The sequence below is a fragment of the Thalassophryne amazonica genome, chromosome 6 (genome assembly GCF_902500255.1).
Source record: "Thalassophryne amazonica chromosome 6, fThaAma1.1, whole genome shotgun sequence".
In the NCBI taxonomy this organism is placed as follows: domain Eukaryota; kingdom Metazoa; phylum Chordata; class Actinopteri; order Batrachoidiformes; family Batrachoididae; genus Thalassophryne; species Thalassophryne amazonica.
The window spans coordinates 108,968,820-108,996,117 of NC_047108.1; the positions used below are offsets into that span (position 1 = coordinate 108,968,820).

Here is a 27,298-nt window from a genome sequence, read left to right on the forward strand (position 1 = left end):
TAAAAACACTACCATAAAAGACATACAAAAGACAATCTGTAACATAAATAAGTATATAAATGAATAACTGTGGGGGCAATAAACTAACACCAGCATGCAAAAAACACTGCTTCATGTACAAGCTGGAGGCAAAGACAAGGGACTGAAACCTAACATACCTGTCGATCCACCTCAGGCAGTAGCTGCAACAGCTGCTGCTGGGACTGTGCAGGAAAAGCTGAGAAGGTTCTCATGTTAATCAGAGCCCTGATGTTGGTGTTAACCAGAATTGAGCCTGGAGTCTCAAAGTCCACATCAACTCCTCGACTCCTCTTCATTGGACCTGCCACGCACAGACAAACACAGGAATTGACGAAGGCTCAGCTGGAAGCTGGATGCATCCGCTACTTCAGAAATGAGCAAATGCACACAAACAAAATCCCAGAGTCTCGGGTCAGTTATGACAACGCAGCTAGGATGAGGCTGGGATTTGAACCGAGGATCCTCTGTTCTCAAGCCCAATGCTTAACCACTAGACATCACCTCCCCTAACACTTCAAAAATCAAGAAATCTTTAATAGCTTCTAAATATGAAAAAAAGAGACATGACAAAAGTGTGACAACAATTCTAATTAGTTTTTCCCCTCAAAAGACTAAAACATAGTTAAAAAAAATTATAAAAAAAAAAAAATCACAATGAGCAGTCGATAAAAGCACATTTTGGGGCAACGTGTGTATAGTTCATTTTGAATAGATGATGCATATTTGCCAGTTTTGGAAGAAATCACAGTGCACCAGTCAAGAATAAAGTACTCAGAAAACATAAATTATAAAGCACCACAAAATAACATAAGAAGGGCGACAAATTGCAAAAAGGAGACCCCCAAAAAATAGTGTACTGTTTTGTTTTCTGCTGTAATCACCAAAGCATTCACGAAAACTATTTTTTTTCGGTTCCCAGTGGGGAAGAAAAGACGACGCGAGTGGGAGACGTGTCGGTAAGCATTAGTCTACACAGCTAACCAGAGTAGCTGCGTTCTCTCGCCTGTTTTTGCAGTTTTGATCTTTGAAATGGATGCCTGCAACACATTTCAAAAAAGCTGGGACAGGGACAACAAAAGACTGGGAAAGTTGTTGAATGTTCAAAGAACACCTGTTTGGAAATAAGTGAGTGTTCTGATTGGGTATAAAAGCAGCATCCCGTATAAAAGGCTCAGCCGTTCACAAGCAAAGATGGGACAAGGATCACCACTTTGTGAACAACTACGTGAAAAAAAAATAATGCAACAGATTAAGAACAATGTTTCTCAATGTTCAATTGCAAGGAATTTAGGGATTCCATCATCTACAGTCCATAATATAATCAGAAGATTCAGAAAACCTGGAGAATTTTCTACATGTAAGCGGCAAGGCCGAAAACCAACACTGAATGCTCGTGACCTTCGATCCCTCAGGTGGCACTGCATTAAAAACTGACATCATTGTGTAAAGGATCTTACCGCATGGGCTCAGGAACACTTCAGAAAACCATTGTCAGTTAACACAGTTCATCGCTACATCTGTAAGTGCAAGTTAAAAAACTCTACCATGCAAAGTGAAAGCCATACATCAACATCCAGAAACGCTGCTGCCTTCTCTGGGCCTGAGCTCATTTAAAATGGACAGATGCAAAGTGGAAAAGTGTGCTGTGGTGTGATGAGTCTACATTTCAAATTGTTTTTGGAAATCATGGATGTCGTGTCCTCCGGACAAGAGGAAAAAGACCATCCAGGTTGTTACCAGCGCAAGGTTCAAAAGCCAGCATCTGTGATGGTATGGGGGTGTGTTAGTGCCCATGGCATGGGCAACTTACACATCTGTGATGGCACCATCAGTGCTGAAAGGTATGTCCAGGTTTTGGACCAACACATGCTGCCATCCAAGCAATGTCTTTTTCAGGGAAGTCCCTGCTTATTTCAGCAAGACAATGCCAAGCCACATTCTGCACGTGTTACAACAGCGTGGCTTCGTAGTAAAAGAGTGCAGGTACTAGACTGGCCTGTCTGCAGTCCAGACCTGTCGCCCATTGAAAATGTGTGGTGCATTATGAAGTGCAAAATATGACAACGGAGACCCCGGACTGTTGAACAACTGAAGTCGGACATCAAGCAAGAATGGGAAAGAATTCCACCTACAAAGCTTCAACAACTGGTGTCCTCAGTTCCCAAATGCTTATTGAGTGTTGTTAGAAGGAAAGGTGATGTAACACAGGGGTAAACATACCACTGTCCCAGCTTTTTTGAAACGTGTTGCAGGCATCCATTTCAAAATGAGCACGTTTTGCACAAAAACAAAAGTTTATCAGTTTGAACATTAAATAGCTTGTCTTTGTGATGTATTCAATTGAATATAGGTTGAAGAGGATTTGCAAATCATTATATTCTGTTTTTATTTACATTTTACACAACGTCCCAACTTCATTGGAACTGGGGTTGTACAATTAAGAGTTAAAATAGAGTCTTATGTTGGGTTAAAAGCCATCAAGTAAAAATGGGTTTTAAGACGTGTTTTCAAAGTGGACAGTGAGGGTCGTCTCTGATGTGGAGAGTAAGCTTATTCCAAAGAGTGGGGCAGGGGGAGAGAACATTCGGTCACCTCTGAGCTTCCGATTCGACATCGGCACCCCCCGAGAGCAGCTGATCAGCTGACCTGAGGCACCGAGCAGGAGCGTACGGGTGAAGTAGCTCAGAGAGGTAAGGCGGGGCGAGACCCTTGTCAACAACATCCAGAAAATGAACTGTAAAGTGCACAGGTAGCCAATGGAGGCCAGAACGGGAGCGATGTGCTCCAGGTAGGAGGTGAGCAGCTACGTTTTGGACCAACGGGAGACTTGAGAGGACTAGCATACTCCAAAATAAAGTGATGATACAGTAATCCAGCCGAGTTGGATTACTGTCTCAAAGTGCTAATGTGCAAGAAATGGCTTGATCGTTGCCAACAGCCCAAGATGATAAAAACTGGACTTTACAACTGTACTGATGTCGATCCAGTTTAAAGTCACTGTCCATGTTAAAATTAATTTTGTGTAAATTGTTGGGGGGCCGGCCCATTATTTTTCATAATTTGACCTGACTAAAACCTAAGTTAGAAACCATTGGCTTTGTATAAAAAAAAAAAAAAAAAAAAAAAAAAAAAAGGACCCAATTCAACAGGGGGGTGCAGGGATAGAGGATGGCATCCTCTACCTACTACACTTTTTTTGGCGCTTCTGGCACTTCCCAGCCACTGCACCAGAGGATTCCAGTGGATTGTTTGCTGTTGTGACGCTCTTCCAAGCTTTACACGGTTATATACGTTTCTTTTATTTCTGTTTAGCACTCTTCTGGTTGTTAAGTATATCTACTCTGAATCTTATTTAACTACAGTCCTGTTAGCATTCGCTAGCTTGGTCGACTCCCCCCCGCCATTACTTTTATAGCTTTTTTTTTTTTTTTTAACTGCTTAATACTTCTGTTAGTTTGTCAGTATTACTGCTGTGAATTTTAGGTCATGATTTTACTCCTGTGTAAATCTGAGGAGTGGTTAGCATTTTCGCTAACAGTTACCTTGCGTTAGCTAGTTCGACCTCTCCCGCCTTTCTGTTAGTTTTTTAGTGTAACTGTTGTGAATTTGATCTTAGTACTTTATTCTTGTGTTAATCTTAGGAGTGGTTTACTCTTAGGAGGACTTTTTTCCTTCTGCTCCTTTTTCAGTGCAACTGCTGTGAATTTTAACTCATTTATTTACTTCTGTGTGAGTTTTAGGAGTGGTTAGCTTATTCATTATTGGTTAGCTCGTGCTTGCTTGGCTGTACTCTTGAATTTCCGAGTGCACAAAGTACACTACTTTACACCCTCCGTAAATCGTGTGGTGCTGGAAGATAGGGTGTCTCTTTTAGAGAGCCGTGTCTGTAAGTCAGAACAGCTTCGTAGTTCAGTGGAATTAGATGTTACGGGCACTCCAGATGAGGTTAGTGTTGGGCTGGCTAGCGTGCCCATTAGCATCAGCCTAGAAATGCCGGCTGTGGAGGACGGCTTTCAGACTGTGGCCAGGCGGAGGAAGCCTCGTAGGGCTTGGTGCCCTGTTGTGGTACCCCGATCACACTCGGCACTGCGAACTGTGAATCGTTTCTCACCCTTGCATTTGCCCGATGTGAATTCTCTGAGCCCACGAGTGACCTCCACTCCTATCTCCAGGCCGAAACGCCGGACTTAGTGATAGGGGATTCTATCACCTGCAAGGTCAGGTTACAGACACCGGCTGACGTTAAATGTATTCCTGGGGACAGAGCTCCTGACACTGCCTCCCATCTTAGGGTGCTGGTGCTGTAGAAAGGAAGACAGACTAAGGAACAGGACATGAGATATAGTCAGTTATTCACGTCGCACCAAAGATGTCATTATTCACGTCGCACCAAAGATGTCAGGATGAAGCACTCAGGGAATTTACAGCAGGCCACGGAGCAGGTGATTAGAGACCCTGCAAGGCTTATGACAAATGGGCTGTGGAATCCATTACCTTTGTGGGGAAATTAGTGCAGAAAATCCACTACGGAGATAGTGCACTTTATCTGCCAGGGAGGGAAATTCAACAAGTTGAGACTGTGGCCTGCTTCCGTAGACATGTCTATAAAAATCATAGAGGGATATGCTTTGCAAACTTAATACCTGTTACTACATTGGATGATGTTGAAATTGAGGATGGCCCAATGGTTGTTCCAGCAATATCAAAGATTTTGTGTCTGCTGCCTACAGATCATGTGGAATGTCTCAGACCTAAACCTACTTCTAGGCATCTTATATATGCTACTCTGGAACCACCCCTAAACCCAAACAGTCCAACTGTCAACCCCACTGAGGTCCTTAGTCTGGGTCTCATTAACATAAGATCACTATCCTCAAGATCACTGCTGGTTAATGATCTAATTATTGATCATCACTTACATATGATTGGGTTATGTGAAACCTGGCTTAAACCTACAGCTGTTCTCCCCTTAAATGAGGCCTGCCCACCAGCATACACGTACATTTAGTCACGTCCCTCGTGATGCGAAGCAAGGCGGGGGTGTTTCTCTTATTTATAAATCTAGGTTTAGCTTATTAGCTGTTGGGGGTTACAAATATAACTCGTCTGAGCATCTGATTCTCCGCTTGGTCAGGATATTACGCATTGCCACGGTCAGAAGAATAAAAATCAGCCGTATTACTTTATCACTGTATACAGGCCTCCTGGCCCATATTCTGAATTCTTAGATGAATCTGGTGCATTCATCTCTACCTTGTCAATGAGTGCAGATATTTTGATCATTGGTGACTAACGTTGATATAAATAAGCCTTCTGATCCCCTCTGCAAATCATTTATGGAAATTGTGGATGCATTAGGATTTTGACAATACATTCAGGACTCAACACACATTAGTGGAAATACCCTGAATTTGGTTCTCACGGTATTGCTGTCACGAATACTGACATCATGCCTCTTACATCAGTGGTCTCTGATCACTCACTTATTAAGTTGACAGGTTCACTGCCATGTTTTGTGGAACAACAACCTTATTTATCACTACGGTGATGCATCAACTCCTGAACTAAGACTGAACTCAAAGCCAGACTGCCTGATGTCTTAGCTTCACATTTGGCAAATACCCAATCAGTAGACAGTTTTTTCTTCTTTTTTTTTTCCATTTATTTAGCACAAATGAGAATCAATCACACACACACACACACACACACATATTATATATATATATATATATAAAAACATGAGATTATAATGATGAAAAGAAAAAGAAACAATATGAATGTACTGTGCAGGGGAGAGGTAGAAGCCAAAGAGGCTTATCGGAAACCCACTCCCAAACAAAAAGAAAAACAAAAATATCACAACAATAAACATAAGAATTAATTCACTTCATGAAGTATAAGATGTTTGAATCAGTTAAAACCAGGTAATATATTAACATTATAAATACTCATACAGGAGCTCGGCTTTTAATCCACTTTTGTGATGGGTGGATTTAGAAGATGTACTGTATAAGATTTAACACCATGATATCTAATGTGACGCTGATAATGAGTCGTTCTATGAAAAAATAAATGCAAATATGACGTCTGCCTTGTCGGATAATTATGAATTTATGGTAATGCACAAAATAATATTTAATAAAGAAAGGCCAACTATTATGAAGAGCTCTGAAGACAAATACACAGGTCAGGAAAATATTTATATGATAGATATTTAAGAGCTGCAATTTAAAAAACAAAGGTGCACTAGGAGCGCTAAGTTTCGAAAAGGTAGCTATTCGAACAAATTTTTTCTTCAAGAGAAAAATTTTGTTTATATAAGTTACAAAGGTGCTTCCCCATACAATATTGCAATAAGTTAAATACGGATACACTAAACTGTAATATAATGTTAAAAGACATTTGTGATGTACAAAATGTCTTATTTTGCTTATGATTCCTATCGACTTAGTTGTTTTTTTACAAACATGTTCAATATGTTCTTTCTAACACAATCTGTCATCCATCCATACACCCAAAAAACATGTAGAAGACCCTTGATATTTCTTCGTTGTCTATGTAAATTTTAATTTGATCATGATTACATTTTTTACTGCCAGCAAATAACATGAAATTTGACTTTTTTATATTTAACGATAATTTATTAACTTTGAACAACATTGAATAATTCAAGAGATCATTTTACACTTTTAGCCAAACCATCTATATCTTTGCTGGAAATAAAAAGGTTAGTATCATCAGCAAACAATAATGGAAATGTTGCAGTAGAAACAGATGCATAATCATTGATATATATTATAAATAAAAGCGGTCCCAAAATCAAACCTTGAGGAACTCCACAGTCTATAGAAATCATTTCAGATTCCAAATTCAGAAGAACATACTGCTTTCTCTCTAATAAATAATTACTAAGCCATTTATGGACAGTTGTTTTAAATCCATATTTATGTAACTTAGAAAACAAAATTTCATGATTTACTGTATCAAACGCTTTTGAAAGGTCTAAAAACACACCAATTCCAAATTCACTGTTGTCTAAAGCTGCATGAATTCTATCCATCAGTTCAATCAGGGCCATACATGTTGAATGATTTTTCCGAAATCGGGACAGAGAGCGGTGACCTGATCCTTCTGGAGTAAACAGTAACAAGCGGTGATAACAGGACAGAGCAGTGACCTGATCCCTCTGGGGTAAACAGTAATGAGCAGTGATAACGGGATAGAGAGGGGTGCATGATATCACGGGATTTGACCACTTCTGGGGTTTGCGCAACACAAACACAGCATAACTTCACACGAATAAATGGTGTACTGTTTTGTTTTCGGCTGCAATCACAGAAGCAGTCGCAAAAGTGCAGTTTTTGTCGGTTCCCAGTGGAGAAGGGAAGACGAGGCAAATGGGAGACATGTCATTAAGTGTTAGCATACACAACGAACCAGAGTAGTTCCGTTCTGTCACCTGCAAAACTGCCTCGACACGTTTGAGCTCCAGGTCAGAAACATACTGCAACACATGTCCACTTTCCACCGCATCGTCACTTTTGCGTTATTTGAGTTATCTTAATTTTTAAAAGTAAGATTTTCTGCGCGGTGAACCCATCAGCTGAACGTATCACTTCCTCATCGGTTTCCTTGATCAAGCATGGTGCTTAAATACCGCGTAACATGAGAACACTTAAAGAGAAACAAAAACAAAGCATCACATTGAAAACATAAATGCACGATAGCCATTCACCGGTCCTTTGACAGGTCTTGTGTTTCGTCTTGTGCGTCATGTCGCCCTCCTCACCAGCGTTAAGCGGAGTGGATCCAGTCTTGACGTTGAATACCCATCATGTTGTACTGGTTTTCAGTGTTGACCCTGATCCTGATCACATTCTTGGTAGAATTTTGCCGCAAAGTTAAACTTTAGCTGCAGTGCACCCAGGATGACCAGCGGTACTGATCATCAGCACATTCAGAAAACAGGAATAAGTGTGAACAGCAGGCTCCACCCCTCTCCACACTGAGCCCTTAGTCTCCGACTGCGACTGTGCAGACAGAATGATATGAATACCTGAAACAGCTCCTTGTGAGCCTCCCTGTCATACATAAAACAAGCACCCCAAAAGTGCTGCGGTTTCAGACTCAGACACAAAAGAAGAGACAGAAAGCGTCTGACCTGATGGAACATGATCTCCATTCACTTTGAGAGGTGTGAGGACAACGCGAGGCATCATGACTGCTTTCTTCCTCTGCCGTCCTGACTGTAAGGAGAAAAACCATGGAGCAGTCCAGACAAAACTCTTCACAGCTGTCAGTGTGGTGAGTGAGGAGCCATGGGCTGCGGCTGACCTGTCTGGAGCGACTCAGTCTAGTCTGGGCGTGCTGGGCCTCTGAGCGCCCCTGCTGTCCAGCTGCCTTGCTGAGGCGGGTCTGAGGCTGGCTACTGGGAGTGTGGAGTTCTGTGGATGCGCTGGACAAGCTCTCATCAACGGAGGCTAAAGCAGGGGGAAAAAAAGCCCTCACATTCCATTGTCCTGATGAACAGTGAAAAGTGTTGACACACTGTTACATCAACGTCTGGACCGACCTCAACACTTAGCCTTAAAGGTCATTTGCCATGCCAGGCAAGTTGGAGTCAGATCTACTTTCTGCACGGCAAGTCAACCAATTTAACCAAATACAGGATGGCCAATAAAAGTTACCACTTTTTTAATTCGTACAATTTCCAAAATAAAGATTTCTTTTTCATTTTCAGGAATTGATATTCCTGAAAATGAAAAAGAAATTTGGAGAATCCCACTTGAGATGTGTGGCAATGTCATCACAAACTTCAATGTGCGTGTTGCAGCTGTAATCCAAAGAAGAGGAGCGTGGACTGAACATGTCATCAATTATTGAACTGTGCGGAAAACAAGAGACAAAGTGGGAAATGTTTGGTACGAAATGTTAATTTGATGCTTTTGTTACAAGTCTGTAAAAATAATTTTCAAATAAGTTCTCCTTTCAAAAACTTGTGTAAAATCAAAAAGTGGTAACATTTTATTGGCCCACCCTGTAATCCAAATATATAGACATCATACTGATTATCTGCCGATACAGAGTCCCAATCAATACTTGTATTTTCTTGTTATCATCATCAGTTGTCGTAGTATTAGTAGTATATGGCAAAAGTCTTAAAAAAAAATGTCTTTAAAAGAGGACATTGACTCCAAGGGAGTTGGGGAGCATTAGGTTTTGTTTTTAAACGTGCTACAGGTCCTGTCCTGTTTTTAGTCGTTGTATAGCTGCACTAACACAGCCAGAGGATGCGCACAGACTTTAAAAGAAAACCAAAGCATAAAACTCACATCACCACCATGCTAAGTCAATCAGAAAAACACTTTTGCTACCCCATGAACATCACTGAAATATGTTGATTGACTGGACTTTGTTCCAAATTAAGTTGCCACGCTGGATAAGAGAGGAGCACGAGTCCAATCAGCGCCGCTCACTCACCAACGTTGAATGGATAAGCGTTACTGTATGACGGATGCACACAGAACAGCTTTCAGTATATCAATGAATGAGCATTTCCCAGAGGATTGCCGCTAAACTGCAAACTGGTTGACACCGAAGAATTTGGTTCCCCGGATGGCGCCCGACAGACAGGTTGAAGGTCCATCTGGTTCAGGGTAAGATGTGGGAAGTCATCCGACTACCATCTATTCGACTATCCCCTCACTCGGAACAATGACTTAAATATGAGCGTTTAACAACAACACCTGTGCTATTACATGAAGGAGCTCTGCACATCAATCAGACATGAGGGACGGTTCCACAGATGTTACTGAGTAAAGAGTTGTTGCGGCTGCTTCCACAGAGGCGTGTGGGACTCCAGGCTGCAAATGGAATATCTGTTTATGTAGCATTACATGAGATTGTCAATTATCAAAAAAACTCAGAGGCTCAGACGAGCACAGCAACCTTTGTGTGGATGAGATCAGGACGGACGGACGGACGGACGGACGGACGAGAGAGAGAGAGAGAGAGAGAGAGAGAGAGAGAGAGATTACCGTCATTGTCAGCGCTGGTGGCAGCAGTCTCACTGGAGTCACAGCTCTCCTGCTCAGTGGCTTCAGTGGGGCCAGCAGGGGCCACAGTCAAGCCTGAGGTGGAGGTGCTGGAGGCCGGGGGGGAGTCACCACTACCCGGCTCCATCTGCGTCTCCAACTCTGTGCTCATCTTCGTCCACTGGAGGGCGTTCTTCTACAGTGACAACATCGCACAGTCATCACTTAAGTCCATTTAAGGTTGTTCAAACTCACATGGAGCCATTTTTCTCACTGCATCAAAAACTATTTAACAGTCCACATAAAACAGGAAAAACTGCAGTTACAGATATTTATTTTTTATTATTACTATCTTGGACAGGGCCGGCGATGTACTTGGCTGTGTAGTCCATGGGCCAAGCAGCTTTTCGGTATCACTTAAGGTGACGAAACAACACTTAGAATCCAGCCTCAGTGTACCACGGCCTACACAAAAATATATGATAACCATCCCAGGGTGGGGTCAATGAAGAATTAAACAGAGGTCAAAACGTAAAAATGCTCCAATCATTAAAAACTATACCACATTATTGTCTGATCATAATAACAATTCTAAAAAGGTATAGTTTGGATGATCTATGACTGAATGTTCTGGAGTTATGGGGTAAAAACAGCAAAAATGGTGACAAAGGTTTGCACAGGGGTCAAAGGTTAAAGTTGCTCCGGTTGTGGTAAAAAATGATGCAAATTATTGTTTAGGTTAATCAGGTTTTAAAAAGGAATAGTTTGCACCATCTGTCATGTTTAGTTATCATGTTACAGGGTACCATATGTCACATGTTATAGAATCCAATGGACATTGACCTTGTTTGACCTTTACTTTGGAGACCAAACATTCAACACTGTCAAAACTATTTCATGTATTAACCTGTTTCCTAATAAAATTAATTTAAAAGGGCAGAAAGCAATGGACTAAGTAACACACGATGCCAGTATGCTAGCCATACGAAATGGAAAATAAGTACGTCTTAAGTCTGGACTTGAAAGTCTCTACAGAATCTGACTGTTTTATTGATGCAGGGAGATCATTCCACAGAACAGGGGCATGATAAGAGAAAGCTCTGTGACCCACAGACTTTTTATTCACCAGAGAGACATAAAGTAGTCCTGCACCCTGAGAACGCAGAGCCCCGGCCGGTACGCAAAGGTTTAATTAGGCCAGCTTAGGCCTATATACAGTGACAAAGTAATACGGCTGATTTTTATTCTTCTGACCTTGGCAATACGTAGCATCGTGGGCAGAGCAGAGAATCAGATGCTCAAACGAGTTATATTTGTGACCCCCAGCAGCTAATAAACTAAATAGTTAGGATGTTTGTACACAAGAACACAGATTATTCCAGGTATTTGCAATAAAATACTCCGAAACAATAGAACAGTAACACAACAGCTAGCAGACACACAGAGAAGACTGAGCTGGTGTCACAGAGAGGGGTGAAGGAGCTGAGCTCAGCCACGGTCACTTAAAGCAGCCTCACCTGCAATTATACAGAACTTTGATATAAAACTTCTAAAACTAAGAAGTTAGGGAAAAAAATCCCCCCCCAGTTGTCATGGAGGAGGAAACTATCTATAGAGACCAAAGAGTTTTCTGTACCAGGCTGTCAACATGTTTTTTTCTGCTCTGAAGTTGAACATTTTAACATAGACTCCTATGTGAATGTGCTTTGTTTTGGAGCCTCAAGTGGCCAGTCAAGGAACTGCAATATTTTTCACTTCCAGTCAGACTTCATCTGACATCATTGAAGTTTACCACTTTGTGCAACCTGGAGAGGGGCGAGGTCAGCGAGTAAGAGAATGGAACCAGGCGGTTTGTTTCACTCCTCGTTTCTTTTCTTTTTGGTGGAAATTTGTGGATTAAGTAGAATCATTTGACATTTCAGCATTTTTTTTTGTAATATTCTTGTTGTTAAAAGTAAATAGTTCAAACTTTAGCATGTGCTTTGTTCTGTTGAGAAAAAAAAAATTCCAACATGTTATTACAAAAAGAAACGCTGTTACACGCTCCCATGCTCTGCTCAGTGAGCAGTGTGTGGTGAGGTTGGTGGATTTAAGCTGATCAAAAAGGCTGAATGCAAAATAATTTGGTTTTGGTGTAGACTGCTGAATGGCAGCTGAAATAAATGATCTTTTCTTGTATTTAGGTTATTGAAGACAACATGAGAAAGGCGATTTCTGAGGCGAAATATTAGATAATACAGGATTCTCATATCTGTGGAACTCTGGTGTGATAAATGATAAATATGTCAAAGTTGCAACAGAACAGAGGTATCTGACATGTTTAGGCAGAGTTGGCAAACTGAAGTATTCAGTCATTGTAAGAACTAAGATATTTGGAATAGTGATAGGGGATTCTATCACCTGCAAAGTCAGGTTACAGACGCTGGCTGACATTAAATGTATTCCTGGGGCCAGAGCTCCCAACATTGCATCTCATCTTAGGGTGCTGACGCTGCAGAAGGGAAGACAGACGAAGGAACATGACATGAGATATAGTCACATAGTTATTCACGTTGGCACCAATGATATCAGCATGAAGCACTCAGAGGTCACAAAAATGGACATAGAGAGGACTTGTGACCTTGCCAGAAAGATGTGTCGGCATTGATTATTAGTCTCTGGTCCCCTCCCCTCCCGGGGTACTGATGAGGTGTTTAGCAGGCTGACATCGTTAAATAGGTGGCTGGCGCAGTTTTGTAGACAGCAAGGCTTTAGCTTTATTGATAACTGGCCTTCGTTCTGGGGCCGACATGGCATGCTGATGCCGGACGGCCTCCACCCTACTGGGGAAGGCGCCGCCATCTTGTCTGCGAACACAGATAGAGCTCTACAGGGACGGTAACTTTAGGAATCTACAGCAGGCCACGGAGCAGGTGATTAGAGACCCTGCAAGGCTTATGACAAACGTGGATGTGGAATCCATTAGCTTAGCGGGGAAATTAGTGCAGAAAATCCACTATGGTGTTAGTGCAGGTTAGTTGCCAGTGAGGGAAATTCAACAAGTTGAGACTGTGGCCTGCTTCCATAGACGTGTCCATAAAAATGATAGAGGGATATGCTTTCCAAACCTAATACCCATTACTATATTGGATGATGTTGAAATTGAGGATGGCCCAGTGGTTGTTCCAGCAATAGCAAAGATTTCGTGTCTGCTACCTACAACGCACGTGGAATGTCTCAAACCTAAAACTACTTCTAGGCATCTTATATATGCTACTCTGGAACCACCCCTAAACCCAAATAGTTCAACAGTCAACCCCACTGAGGTCCTTAGACTGGGTCTCATTAACATAAGATCACTGTCCTCAAAATCACTGTTGATCAATGATCTAATTATTGATCATCACTTAGATATGATTGGGCTATGTAAAACCTGGCTTAAACCTACAGCTGTCCTCCCCTTAAATGAGGCCTGCCCACCAGCATATACATTTAGTCACGTCCTTTGTGATGCGAAGCAAGGCGGGGGTGTTGCTCTTATTTATAAATCTAGGTTTAGCTTATTAGCTGTTGGGGGTTACAAATATCACTCATTTGAGCATGTGATTCTCTGCTCTGCGCAGGATATTACACACTGCCAAGATCAGAAGAATAAAAATCAGTCGTATTACTTTGTCACTGTATATAGGCCTCCTGGCCCATATTCTGAATTCTTAGATGAATTTGGTGCGTTCATCTCTAACTTGTCAACTAGTGTAGATAACATTCTGATCATTGATGACTTTACCATTCATATAAATAAGGCTTCCGATCCCCTCTGCAAATCATTTATGGAAATTGTGGATGCATTAGGATTTCGGCAATGCATTCGGGATTCGACGCACATTAATGGAAATACCGTGGATCTGGTTCTCGCACGTGGTATTGCTGTCACGAATATTGACATCATGCCTCTTACATCAGTGGTGTCTGGTCACTCACTTATTAAGTTTACAGTTTCGCTGCCGTGTTTAGTGGAACAACAACCTTATATATCATTACAGCAATGCATCAACTCCTCAACTAAGACTGAACTCGAAGCTAGACTGCCTGATGTCTTAGCTTCACATTTGACAAATACCCAGTCAGTAGACAGACTTGTGGATAGTTTAAACTCAGTGCTCAAAACTACACTCGACATGATTGCACCACCTGTGTTAAAACCACGCTCCCCCAAATCACAGTCACCTTGGTTCAATGATTACCTAGCACAGGCCGGGGCGGAGGATTAGCAGCAATCTTCCATTCCAGCTTATTAATTAATCAAAAACCCAGACAGAGCTTTAATTCATTTGAAAGCTTGTCTCTTAGTCTTGTCCATCCAAATTGGAAGTCCCAAAAACCAGTTTTATTTGTTATTATCTATCGTCCACCTGGTCGTTACTGTGAGTTTCTCTGTGAATTTTCAGACCTTTTGTCTGACTTAGTGCTTAGCTCAGATAAGATAATTATAGTGGGCGATTTTAACATCCACACAGATGCTGAGAATGACAGCCTCAACACTGCATTTAATCTATTATTAGACTCTATTGGCTTTGCTCAAAAAGTAAATGAGTCCACCCACCACTTTAATCATATCTTAGATCTTGTTCTGACTTATGGTATGGAAATAGAAGACTTAACAGTATTCCCTGAAAACTCCCTTCTGTCTGATCATTTCTTAATAACATTTACATTTACTCTGATGGACTACCCAGCAGTAGGGAATAAGTTTCATTACACTAGAAGTCTTTCAGAAAGCGCTGTAACTAGGTTTAAGGATATGATTCCTTCTTTATGTTCTCTAATGCCATATACCAACACAGTGCAGAGTAGCTACCTAAACTCTGTAAGGGAGATAGAGTATCTCGTCAATAGTTTTACATCCTCATTGAAGACAACTTTGGATGCTGTAGCTCCTCTGAAAAAGAGAGCTTTAAATCAGAAGTGTCTGACTCCGTGGTATAACTCACAAACTCGTAGCTTAAAGCAGATAACCCGTAAGTTGGAGAGGAAATGGCGTCTCACTAATTTAGAAGATCTTCACTTAGCCTGGAAAAAGAGTCTGTTGCTCTATAAAAAAGCCCTCCGTAAAGCTAGGACATCTTTCTACTCATCACTAATTGAAGAAAATAAGAGCAACCCCAGGTTTCTTTTCAGCACTGTAGCCAGGCTGACAAAGAGTCAGAGCTCTATTGAGCTGAGTATTCCATTAACTTTAACTAGTAATGACTTCATGACTTTCTTTGCTAACAAAATTTTAACTATTAGAGAAAAAATTACTCATAACCATCCCAAAGACGTATCGTTATCTTTGGCTGCTTTCAGTGATGCCGGTATTTGGTTAGACTCTTTCTCTCCGATTGTTCTGTCTGAGTTATTTTCATTAGTTACTTCATCCAAACCATCAACATGTTTATTAGACCCCATTCCTACCAGGCTGCTCAAGGAAGCCCTACCATTATTTAATGCTTCGATCTTAAATATGATCAATCTGTCTTTGTTAGTTGGCTATGTACCACAGGCTTTTAAGGTGGCAGTAATTAAACCATTACTTAAAAAGCCATCACTTGACCCAGCTATCTTAGCTAATTATAGGCCAATCTCCAACCTTCCTTTTCTCTCAAAAATTCTTGAAAGGGTAGTTGTAAAACAGCTAACTGATCATCTGCAGAGGAATGGTCTATTTGAAGAGTTTCAGTCAGGTTTTAGAATTCATCATAGTACAGAAACAGCATTAGTGAAGGTTACAAATGATCTTCTTATGGCCTCGGACAGTGGACTCATCTCTGTGCTTGTTCTGTTAGACCTCAGTGCTGCTTTTGATACTGTTGACCATAAAATTTTATTACAGAGATTAGAGCATGCCATAGGTATTAAAGGCACTGTGCTGCGGTGGTTTGAATCATATTTGTCTAATAGATTACAATTTGTTCATGTAAATGGGGAATCTTCTTCACAGACTAAGGTTAATTATGGAGTTCCACAAGGTTCTGTGCTAGGACCAATTTTATTCACTTTATACATGCTTCCCTTAGGCAGTATTATTAGACGGTATTGCTTAAATTTTCATTGTTACGCAGATGATACCCAGCTTTATCTATCCATGAAGCCAGAGGACACACACCAATTAGCTAAACTGCAGGATTGTCTTACAGACATAAAGACATGGATGACCTCTAATTTCCTGCTTTTAAACTCAGATAAAACTGAAGTTATTGTACTTGGCCCCACAAATCTTAGAAACATGGTGTCTAACCAGATCCTTACTCTGGATGGCATTACCCTGACCTCTAGTAATACTGTGAGAAATCTTGGAGTCATTTTTGATCAGGATATGTCATTCAAAGCGCATATTAAACAAATATGTAGGACTGCTTTTTTGCATTTACGCAATATCTCTAAAATCAGAAAGGTCTTGTCTCAGAGTGATGCTGAAAAACTAATTCATGCATTTATTTCCTCTAGGCTAGACTATTGTAATTCATTATTATCAGGTTGTCCTAAAAGTTCCCTAAAAAGCCTTCAGTTAATTCAAAATGCTGCAGCTAGAGTACTGACGGGGACTAGAAGGAGAGAGCATATCTCACCAATATTGGCCTCTCTTCATTGGCTTCCTGTTAATTCTAGAATAGAATTTAAAATTCTTCTTCTTACTTATAAGGTTTTGAATAATCAGGTCCCATCTTATCTTAGGGACCTCGTAGTACCATATCACCCCAATAGAGCGCTTCGCTCTCAGACTGCAGGCTTACTTGTAGTTCCTAGGGTTTGTAAGAGTAGAATGGGAGGCAGAGCCTTCAGCTTTCAGGCTCCTCTCCTGTGGAACCAGCTCCCAATTCAGATCAGGGAGACAGACACCCTCTCTACTTTTAAGATTAGGCTTAAAACTTTCCTTTTTGCTAAAGCTTATAGTTAGGGCTGGATCAGGTGACCCTAAACCATCCCTTAGTTATGCTGCTATAGACGTAGACTGCTGGGGGGTTCCCATGATGCACTGTTTCTTTCTCCTTTTGCTCTGTATGCACCACTCTGCATTTAATCATTAGTGATCGATCTCTGCTCCCCTCCACAGCATGTCTTTTTCCTGGTTCTCTCCCTCAGCCCCAACCAGTCTCAGCAGAAGACTGCCCCTCCCTGAGCCTGGTTCTGCTGGAGGTTTCTTCCTGTTAAAAGGGAGTTTTTCCTTCCCACTGTAGCCAAGTGCTTGCTCACAGGGGGTCGTTTTGACCGTTGGGGTTTTACATAATTATTGTATGGCCTTGCCTTACAATATAAAGCGCCTTGGGGCAACTGTTTGTTGTGATTTGGCGCTATATAAAAAAATTGATTGATTGTTTTGTACAGTAACACTACCTCTAACCTTACTGACATGAAATTTGGGGTTCCACAGGGATCTGTCTTAGGCCCCCTGCATTTCTCCCTTTATATAGCACCTCTTGGGCACATATTGCGGCGTTTTGGGATTACCTTTCACTGATATGCAGATGATACTCAGTTCCACAACCCCTGGCAAAAATTATGGAATCACCGGCCTCGGAGGATGTTCATTCAGTTGTTTAATTTTGTAGAAAAAAAGTAGATCACAGACATGACACAAAACTAAAGTCATTTCAAATGGCAACTTTCTGGCTTTAAGAAACACTATAAAAAAAAATCAAGAAAAAAAGATTGTGGCAGTCAGTAACGGTTACTTTTTTAGACCAAGCAGAGGAAAAAAATATGGAATCACTCAATTCTGAGGAAATAATTATGTAATCACCCTGTAAATTTTCATCCCCAAAACTAACACCTGCATCATATCAGATCTGCTCGTTAGTCTGCATCTAAAAAGGAGTGAACACACCTTGGAGAGCTGTTGCACCAAGTGGACTGACATGAATCATGGCTCCAACACGAGTGATGTCAATTGAAACAAAGGAGAGGATTATCAAACTCTTAAAAGAGAGTAAATCATCACGCAATGTTGCAAAAGATGTTGGTTGTTCACAGTCAGCTGTGTCTAAACTCTGGACCAAATACAAACATGGGAAGGTTGTTAAAGGCAAACATACTGGTAGACCAAGGAAGACATCAAAGCGGCAAGACAGAAAATTTAAAGCAATATGTCTCAAAAATCGAAAAATGTACAACAAAACAAATGAGGAACGAATGGGAGGAAACTCGAGTCAACGTCTGTGACCGAACTGTAAGAAACCGCCTAAAGGAAATGGGATTTACATACAGAAAAGCTAAACGAAAGGCATCATTAACACCTAAACAGAAAAAAACAAGGTTACAATGGGCTAAGGAAAAGCAATTGTGGACTGTGGATGACTGGATGAGTCATATTCAGTGATGAATCTCGAATCTGCATTGGGCAAGGTGATGATGCTGGAACTTTTGTTTGGTGCCGTTCCAATGAGATTTATAAAGATGACTGCCTGAAGAGAACATGTAAATTTCCACAGTCATTGATGATATGGGGCTGCATGTCATGTAAAGGCACTGGGGAGATGGCTGTCATTACATCATCAATAAATGCACAAGTTTATGTTGATATTTTGAACAATTGAAAGGATGTTTGGGGATGATGAAATCATTTTTCAAGATGATAATGCATCTTGCCATAGAGCAAAAACTGCAAAAACATTCCTTGCAAAAAGACACATAGGGTCAATGTCATGGCATAGGGTCAATGTCAATGAGCAGATCTGATCTGATGCAGGTGTTAATTTGGGGGATGAAAATTTACAGGGTGATTCCATAATTTTTTCCTCAGAATTGAGTGATTCCATATTTTTTTCCCTCTGCTTGGTCTAAAAAAGTAACCGTTACTGACTGCCATAATCTTTTTTTCTTGATTTCTTATAGTGTTTCTTAAAGCCAGAAAGTTGCCATTTGAAATTAGTTTTGTGTCATGTCTGTGATCTGCTTTTTTTCTACAAAATTAAACAACTGAATGAACATCCTCTGAGGCCGGTGATTCCATAATTTTTGCCAGGGGTTGTATATGCCGATAACTGCTGGTAATCTCGTTCACATAAAATCCTTAGAAGATTGCCTTGCAGCAGTGAGAAGTTGGATGTCTAGAAACTTCCTACTTTTAAACTCTGATAAGACTGAAATGATGGTTCTTGGTCCAGTGAGACATCGGCATCAGTTTGACCAGTTAACGCTCAGCCTCGGCTCGTGTGTCATACATCACACTGACAAAGTGAGGAACCTTGGGGTAATTTTTGATCCTTCGTTGTCCTTTGGCCTCCACATTAGAAATATTACTAGGACTGCTTTCTTCCACCTGCAAAATATAGCGAAGATTCGTCCCATTGTGTCTATGGCTGATGCTGAGACCCTGATCCATGCATTTATCTCTTATAGATTGGACTACTGCAATGTTCTATTTTCTGATTTACTGCAGTCTAGCATTAGGGGTCTCCAACTGGTTCAAAATGCTGCAGCCAGACTGTTGACACAAAGCAGAAAGTACAACCACATTACACCCATTTTGGCATCCCTTCACTGGCTTCCTATCCCAGTGAGATCAGATTTTAAGGTTCTGCTACTAACCTATAAAATTATTCATGGACTGGCACCTCAATCCCTCGCTGACCTAATTAAGCCTTACATACGGGCCCGGGCTTTACGTTCTCAGGGTGCAGGACTACTTTGTGTCACTAAGGTGAATAAGAAGTCTGCGAGTCACAGAGCTTTCTGTTATCGTGCCCCTGTTGTGTGGAATGATCTCCCTGCGTCAATAAAATAGATTCTGTGGAGACTTTCAAGTCCAGACTTAAGACGCACTTCTTTTCCCTTTCATATGGCTAGCATACTGGTACGGTTTTGTTTTACGCTTTTTACTCTTAATTCATTAGTAATTGGAGCGGGCTGCGGCCTCAACTTTACCTAAATTCTGGGTCTTTTAGTGAAGTTTAGGGCTAGTGGCTGGCAATCACCTTAGTATTTCTCTGTTTTTCTTGTTTAATGCTGGCAAATTATACAGTATTTTTTGTCTTTCTGATGCCTGATTCTGTTTTTTCTCTGTTTAAGGTGCAGCTCCATCCAGAGATGGGAGTTGTATTCGTGCTGGCGATCCTCCTGTCCTGTGCGCCTATAGCGTTTCTTGTATATTCGTCCGTGAATTGTTCTGTAACTTGTTTGTAGCATGGCCAAAGCAGAGGGTCACCCCTTTGAGTCTGGTCTGCTTGAGGTTTCTTCCTCAGAGGGAGTTTTTCCTTACCACTGTTGCTCTGGGGGTTGGTAAGGTTAGACCTTACCTGTGTGAAGCGCTTTGAGGCAACCCTGTTGTGATTTGGTGCTATATGAAAATGAAAATAAATTGAAATTGATATTTAAACACACACTTCAACTTGAAAGTTCTCTTCGTAGCCTAGACGACAATACGTGGTGCAATCTATCAAAGTTCAGATGCAGTGTCAGTGGAATTCCAGCAGTTAGAGGTAGACACCAAAGTACTGACTGTGTTCATCGATTGTGTGCACTCTGTAACTTTGTTCTGTGTAGATCAACATGTACTTCACTACAGTCAAGTCGATTGTGCTATTTTAATTTATTGTACATATGTTGTGATTCTCACTCACCCCAAGAGGGGTATTATGGGAATAAATTTTACTTACTTACTAGCTCATGGAGAAAACAGAGGGACGCAGCACACACACTTCAACTGACCGGAGAGCCTCTGTCAGAGAGACTCGACCACAGAGCCTCTGTCAGAGAGACTCGACCAAACTTAACCAGAAAGACTCTGTCAGAGAGACTCAACCAGAGAGACTGTCAGAGTGCTTTTGCTTTGGCTTTTAATACAATTTAAGCTGTATGTGTCTGGTTTTATGTTTGTCTTTTGTTTATTTAGATTTTAATTGCTCTGCTTTTGTAACATTTTTGATGTTTCACATGTGAAGCATTTTGGGCAGCTGGTGCTGTTGAAAATGTGCTATATAAATAACACTGACAGACATTGACACTGACATTGTGGTCCTGAATGAAAACAGGGTGTCCGATGTTTTAAAAAACAATTTTAAAGATACTTATCTGTTTTAAATTGCAACATGAACAGTATCAGTGGGAAAAAAAACTACCTCTGTCAAAATCATGAAAAGTACAAAAAAGGAGCAAAACTGATCTGAGTTTAGATTTTTTTTTTCCCCCACAAGCGATGAGGAAGTCTATATTTCCTGCTGAGAAGGTAACAATACTAATTTTACCGATATGTCTTCCTGGATAAATGCCTTCATGGTTCAACCTTCACCTCTGTGAAGCATCTTTGGGCGACTTGTGATAAATGAACTGAATTCTGGTCGTAGTTTGAGGTTTATGTTCACAGACGAGGTATCGACAGCAGAGCCAGTACTGATAACACGGAGTAAGACATTTACAAACCCAGTATGCAAATACAAACCTAACATTTGGTTATCAAACCCAGTGGTGGGCACAGTTCCGATAACCCGCTAATTACCTAAGATAATGTTTTCATTATCGGATTAGCTTTTCAGATAACTTTGAAAAACGTCATCGGACTAATTATCTTCCGATAAGTTTTGGTCTGATCATTTTTAGACCGCTAACGTATTTTTTCAGACATGGTAAACAAAGGTGAATAGTTACAAACATCTATGAAATCTAAAATCAGTAAATGTTTTATAGTAGATGCACAGTTCTATCCTCCATAAACAGAGAAGGGGCTGGTTCTAGAAAAAAACTGCTCTATCCTCTGCAGACAAAGGAGACCTGGTCACAAAAAAGAAAAAAGGCTCATTTCTTTTGACCCCATACTGATACGCTGGCACCCAAGTCATCCAGAGGCATAGAGTTTTAAATTATGGTTAAAATTTTAACCAAACTAATTTCGGACAAGTTATTTAAATTAACGTCACGTCTGAAGTTTTATAAAGTGAGAATATCAGATATATGTTTTAGTTTTAAAGTAATGCACTAATTTTGAAGGTTTTAGTGTGGACATGCTGTGCCCAGGTGCATTATGGGTACCTCAGTACATTCATGACAGAAGAAAAGTATTTGAGACGCTCTAATCAGACTCCACACGGACAACAGCATTAAACTCTTTGTATATTGTGCCTAAAACTCTCGTGAATATATTCTCTAGGTTTATAGATGTTGTTATTGTTTGTTTTATGTAAAAATGCCAGAAGGAGCTCAGGTTGTTCTTCCATTATTTTCAATTGGAATCACTGCAATCGATTCCTGTTTGCTATTAGAGTCCTGCTTATGTCAAACACTGCCTGTCGTCTTTATTCCAGAGTAATATACAAGATGTCTGAAATTCAGTTTGCGTTTATTAAATTCCACGCATCTTAAATGTAGCAGACACGGATTATCTGGAAGTTTTCACAATCTCCACTGCCATCTACTGGCCAGTAGTGTTCATGGCAGTATTCACCCTAGTACTGAGTGTCCAGTAGTTGGCAGTGTTCTATTTATTTTGACACCGGTTATATCAGACGGTTCTCTAATTACAACTTGGCTTTTTTTTGAAAATGCTTTTTTTTTTTTTTTTTACAAATAAAAAATGGCATATTTTACAAAAGCACATTTATCTGTAAACACCAACACATGACACACCTCACATTAACGTGTTGGTTTACATAGAACAAATGAGTCAACCAATCAGTGTTAGCGGAGGGACATTTTACCCATAATCCTTTGCCATCTGTCTGTCTGTTACAAAACTTCAGAATTAGTGCATTATTCAACATTAAAAGATATGTTATATTTTAACTTTGTACAAATTACGGAATTGACATTAATGGAGTTATTCTATCAGTCTTAATTTTATTTATAAACCAAACCATAAATCAGCACTGATTTATTTTCCAAGACCTCGGCCTCACAGCAACGCTGTTATTGAGTAGAGAGTTGAGCTTCGTTGCTCCTCTCAACTGCTTCGCTGTTGGAAGCCATGTAGTAAACAGGAGCTTCCAGCAGTCGGTAGGGCGCACAAAGACAGAAGTGCTGACTCATTGTTTGTGTCTGTGGTCGCCTTTGATGCTATCAGAAGCGATTGTGGTGTTAAAACTCAAAATCAGCTTGTTAGTAGTTGTAAGTGTACCGGAGACGATACTGGATGTTATTGGTTATCCGTAGCTTCCGATAAATTTTTGGGTCGTTTATCGGTTTAGCTTTATAAAAGATAACTTTTCAGTTAGCTGATTATCTATTATCAAAGCTAATTTTTTTGGTTAGCTGTACCAACCACTGATCAAACCTTCATGATAAAGAAATGTAACTGATGCTTGACATATTACAGTTTGAACATGAACTCTGTTGCACATAAAAGGCTGAGCGGTGTATCGGTCGAAGTCCAGCTGACAGGACGTTGGGCGATGCTGGAGTTTCTCAACTTTTAAAGCTCTAAAGAGCACAAATTAAAGAGCTGGGGTTTGGATGTGTTGGGCTGATGTGGCACCTTGAGGGTGAACAGGCTCATTCGTCCAGGCAGCTTGAAGAAGATGCTGTTCTTCACTCGGTCTCCCCTCACTTGAGAATGGAGCATGGTGACCAGACAGGCCAGAGGAGCCGTCCCGCTGAAGACAAACAGTTACGGCGTCAGTCAGTCCACAGTAAAGCACTTCATGATCATTAAAAGACAAAGACCACATTAAAATAATGACATGTGTATGTGAGAAGAGAATCATCTCCACAATCTGTTTTACTTCCGAGTCAGCAGATTTCAGAATGTGGTTTGTTCTAAACGTTTTACCCAGTGTGTCTTGGACATGTGGTAGGAGGAGGCCAAAGGTGCAGGACTCCATCGTTACAGAGTCCCGCACCCATTCAAAGTGCCAAATTAAAACGAGGGCCGAGGTGAAGTCTTTCATGTGGAAGAACAGCTGCAAACACAATGTGGAACCACCATCTTAAGACGCCACATTCACTCCTTTTATTCTTTGAATTCAAATGATGTTAGACTGACTGAGGTTGAAGAAGATCCACAAACAGCTTGTCCTGTCAGAACAGCGTGACTCCATACCACTAACCGCAGTCCATAATTAGTACCACCACCCTGCACCACCAACCTGGTTCCTGACTGCCAACCACCCAGACAGACATCCATTCCACTCCCACCTGTGGAAAACAGCTGTCAATCTGCTGCAGCCAAGTGACACGTCAACATGTCCTTGGTCTCATCCAGGGTTCCCTAAGCATTAAAAAGACCTTCCTGCAGTAACCCAAGAAACACAGAGTCCAAAAGACACCAGACAAACTTTGCCGGGTTAACTGACAAACTGCAATGAGAACCAATAAGTTCCAAGTTGTAATCAATACCAAGTGTACAGATACAGTCCCTGACTGTGGTCCAGTGCTGAACTGTGCAGCCAGTCCTCAAGGTTCCTTGATGCTGACGCAGCAGCCAGGTCACGGTGAGCAGGTGCACATCTCTATTCAAAGAAAGTCTACTTCAATAAGAAGGCAACATTTCCAACAATGTGTGACAAAAGTACATAAGAGTCATTCTATAATTCGAGGTAATTTAAACTAAAACATTCCAGTAAAGGCATGGAAATGTCTAGGAGAGATGACAGTTGAGTTTCTAACCAGATTGTTTAACAGAATCTTGGAAAGTGAGAGAAGTGGAGACGAGGTATGCTGGTACCTATTGTTAAGGTGATTTTTAGGGTCATTAATCAGATGCTTCCGAGCTCTGAGGCAGAAGCATGACTTGTTTCTATAAAAGAACACGAGCATCACCCTCAATTGGGTGATGCATTTTTAGGGTAATGTGCAGAGGTGCAGTAACTACAGAGGCATAAAGTTGATCAGCCACAGTATAAAATTATGGGAAAGAGCAGCAGAAGCTAGGCTTAGAAAACAAATAAAAATCTGTGAGCAGCAACATGGCTTCATGCTGAGCACTACAGATGCAATGTTTGCTCTAAGAATACTGATGGAGAAATACAGAGAAGGCCAGAAGGCGTTACATTGTGTTTGTGGATTTAGAGAAAGCTTATGACAGGGTGCCAAGAGAAGAATTGTGGTACTGTATGAGGACGTAAAATGAGAAATAAAACATCTGAAGGGCTCCTCTGTGTTGCCACATATTACATGATGATTTATCACTCATTTTAGTAACTTTCCCCCCTGTATTTTCTACAGCATAAGGTTCCCCCCCCTCATTTTTTTGTGTTCTCAGCTCTTTAATGTGGGTTTTTTTTTTTGTGGTGGAGTCAATGGGCATTTATTCTTTTATTATTGGAGCTTTTGTTTAGTGCTTTGATTCCTGTTAAAACCTGACAAAATAATCATAATAATAATAATCATAATAATCATAATAATCCTGTCATAATAATCCTGTCATAATATTTATTATCTGTAAATAATCTGTAAAATACACTTAATTTCTGAATGTAACAGCAAATACAGAGAGAGGAGGAGCTCCAGATTATTTAAAAAAGGACTGATTAAGTTTTTCCTCTTTCTGCGACTATGACCTGAAAGTCGACAGTCCCGACAGAGACGCTGCTTTCAGCTGTGCGCTATAGCAGAGAGAAGCTCTCTCAGCTGCCGCTCAAAGCGTCGAACACTAAGTCACTGACTTGTGATCTCTTTTTAAAAAAATGTGTGTGAAGGTGGAACTTGGTGACCAGTGAGTCACTACATCCAGCACTGAGAAAAGTAAACTGCCATATCGGCTTCTATATATTGCTGATATGACATCTGCAGAAATACTGAAAGTTAGCGCAGATAATTGGCCTGGCCGAAAATCGCCAACCCCTACTTTAAATTCACACAATCACAATCATTCATGTCACACAGAACAGCATAAATATTTTCATTAACACAGACATCTGAGAACAAAGCCACAGTGACAGAAGAGATGCAGGACTATTTTTAAAGAAAGTCCATATTAAAAACTGCTCCACTGCAGCGTTCAGCTGGATCATCAGGAAACAAATCCTTAAAGTGTTTACTGCTTTGTAATGTTGTTATTCCTTCTCACAACCCCCAAGTCTAGCAAAGCCGATTCAAGAACTAGGTCCCGCTTCACAACAAATGGACTGAGGCTGGAGTCAGAGCATCAAGAGCCACTACACACAGCTGTCTGAATGCCAGATCTGCAGTGAGCGAGAACACGTGATGGAGCCGCACGACGCGCGCGTTGAGTACTTACATACATGTGATGTCTTAGTTTTTTGTTTGTTTTTTTTAATAAATTTGAAAAAAGTTCATGTCATTATGGGGTGTTGTGAGTCGAATTTTTAGCAGAAAAATGTATTTACTCCATTTTGGATTAATGCTGTAACATAAAATATGGAAAAAGTGCAGTGCTGTGAATACGCTATATTATATACGGTATATCTCACACACACACCTTTGGATCATACAGTCTGCAATGAAACAGAAGTCAAAGTACATTTAAGGATCATTTGTTTTTTATTTTTCCTTTTTTTGCAGACTGTCCTAACGTTCTCTGACTTTTACGCTGGCAGCTTTTCTGCTGCTTCCACATTTTTTTTTTTTTGTCTTTTGTTGTGGCTGTCCACACACTCTCCATCCTCTGTGCGTGGAATGCTTCATTGGACGGTATTTTACAGGGCACTACTTTGTTAAACTGGTGAAAACCGCTGATCTTATTGGAGGTGACGTGACAGCACCTGTGTGAAAGGACACATGTTGAATGTCTTATATAAATGTAAAAATATGAATACATACAGACCTACCATCTGAACCAGCAGCTTTTTGCTTTTGAGCTTGTCTTCGTAATCTGGATCATGTATGTCAGAGCTCTTTGTGAGTTGCATTTTGAGAAAAGTGAAAACCAGACAACTGTGTTGTTGTTGCTGGACTGCAGTCATGTGACATTTTTTTTTAAATTGTTGAAAGGGTTTGGTTTAGAAAAAAAGAATCTTTCTATTTTTCACGTTTGTGAGCACTTTCCCAAAAAGAGACATGAAAGTAAAACCCTGAACAGAGTACAGGGCTGTAATTCAGCAGCTCTATCATTAAATGTAAGAATTCACTAAAAGCCAAATCTTTACATTTGGAAGGTGAAAACTGATCTCAGGGACTTGCTGCAAGCAGAAGATGTGCTGACCTACATGAAGGTTTCCATAAATGTGCTTCCTGTGGCACAATTTCCTGATCATGGTGCCACAGTTTTTCTCTGAGCCAAGGACGATTCAGCTCAACATTGAATCTTGCTCATTATTCATCAAAATTGAAAATAAAGCACAGGATGCAGGTAACATTTGTGTTTCCACAAAACACACAGTTCATTAACAGGTGAGGTG

The 27,298-nt window shown here is 40.7% G+C and overlaps 1 protein-coding gene across 1 annotated transcript in view; it reads right to left on the reverse strand.

The window, feature by feature from the left end:
• asxl1 (ASXL transcriptional regulator 1) overlaps window positions 1-27,298 on the reverse strand; it is a 68,333-nt gene that overhangs the window by 14,222 nt on the left and 26,813 nt on the right. The window contains exons 3-7 of the mRNA XM_034173120.1: window positions 23,476-23,595; window positions 10,059-10,251; window positions 8,356-8,501; window positions 8,183-8,267; window positions 159-322 (exon numbers count right to left, since the gene is read on the reverse strand). Of these exons, the coding sequence (XP_034029011.1) occupies window positions 159-322; window positions 8,183-8,267; window positions 8,356-8,501; window positions 10,059-10,251; window positions 23,476-23,595 (708 nt within the window). The remainder of the gene's footprint in view (window positions 1-158; window positions 323-8,182; window positions 8,268-8,355; window positions 8,502-10,058; window positions 10,252-23,475; window positions 23,596-27,298) is intronic.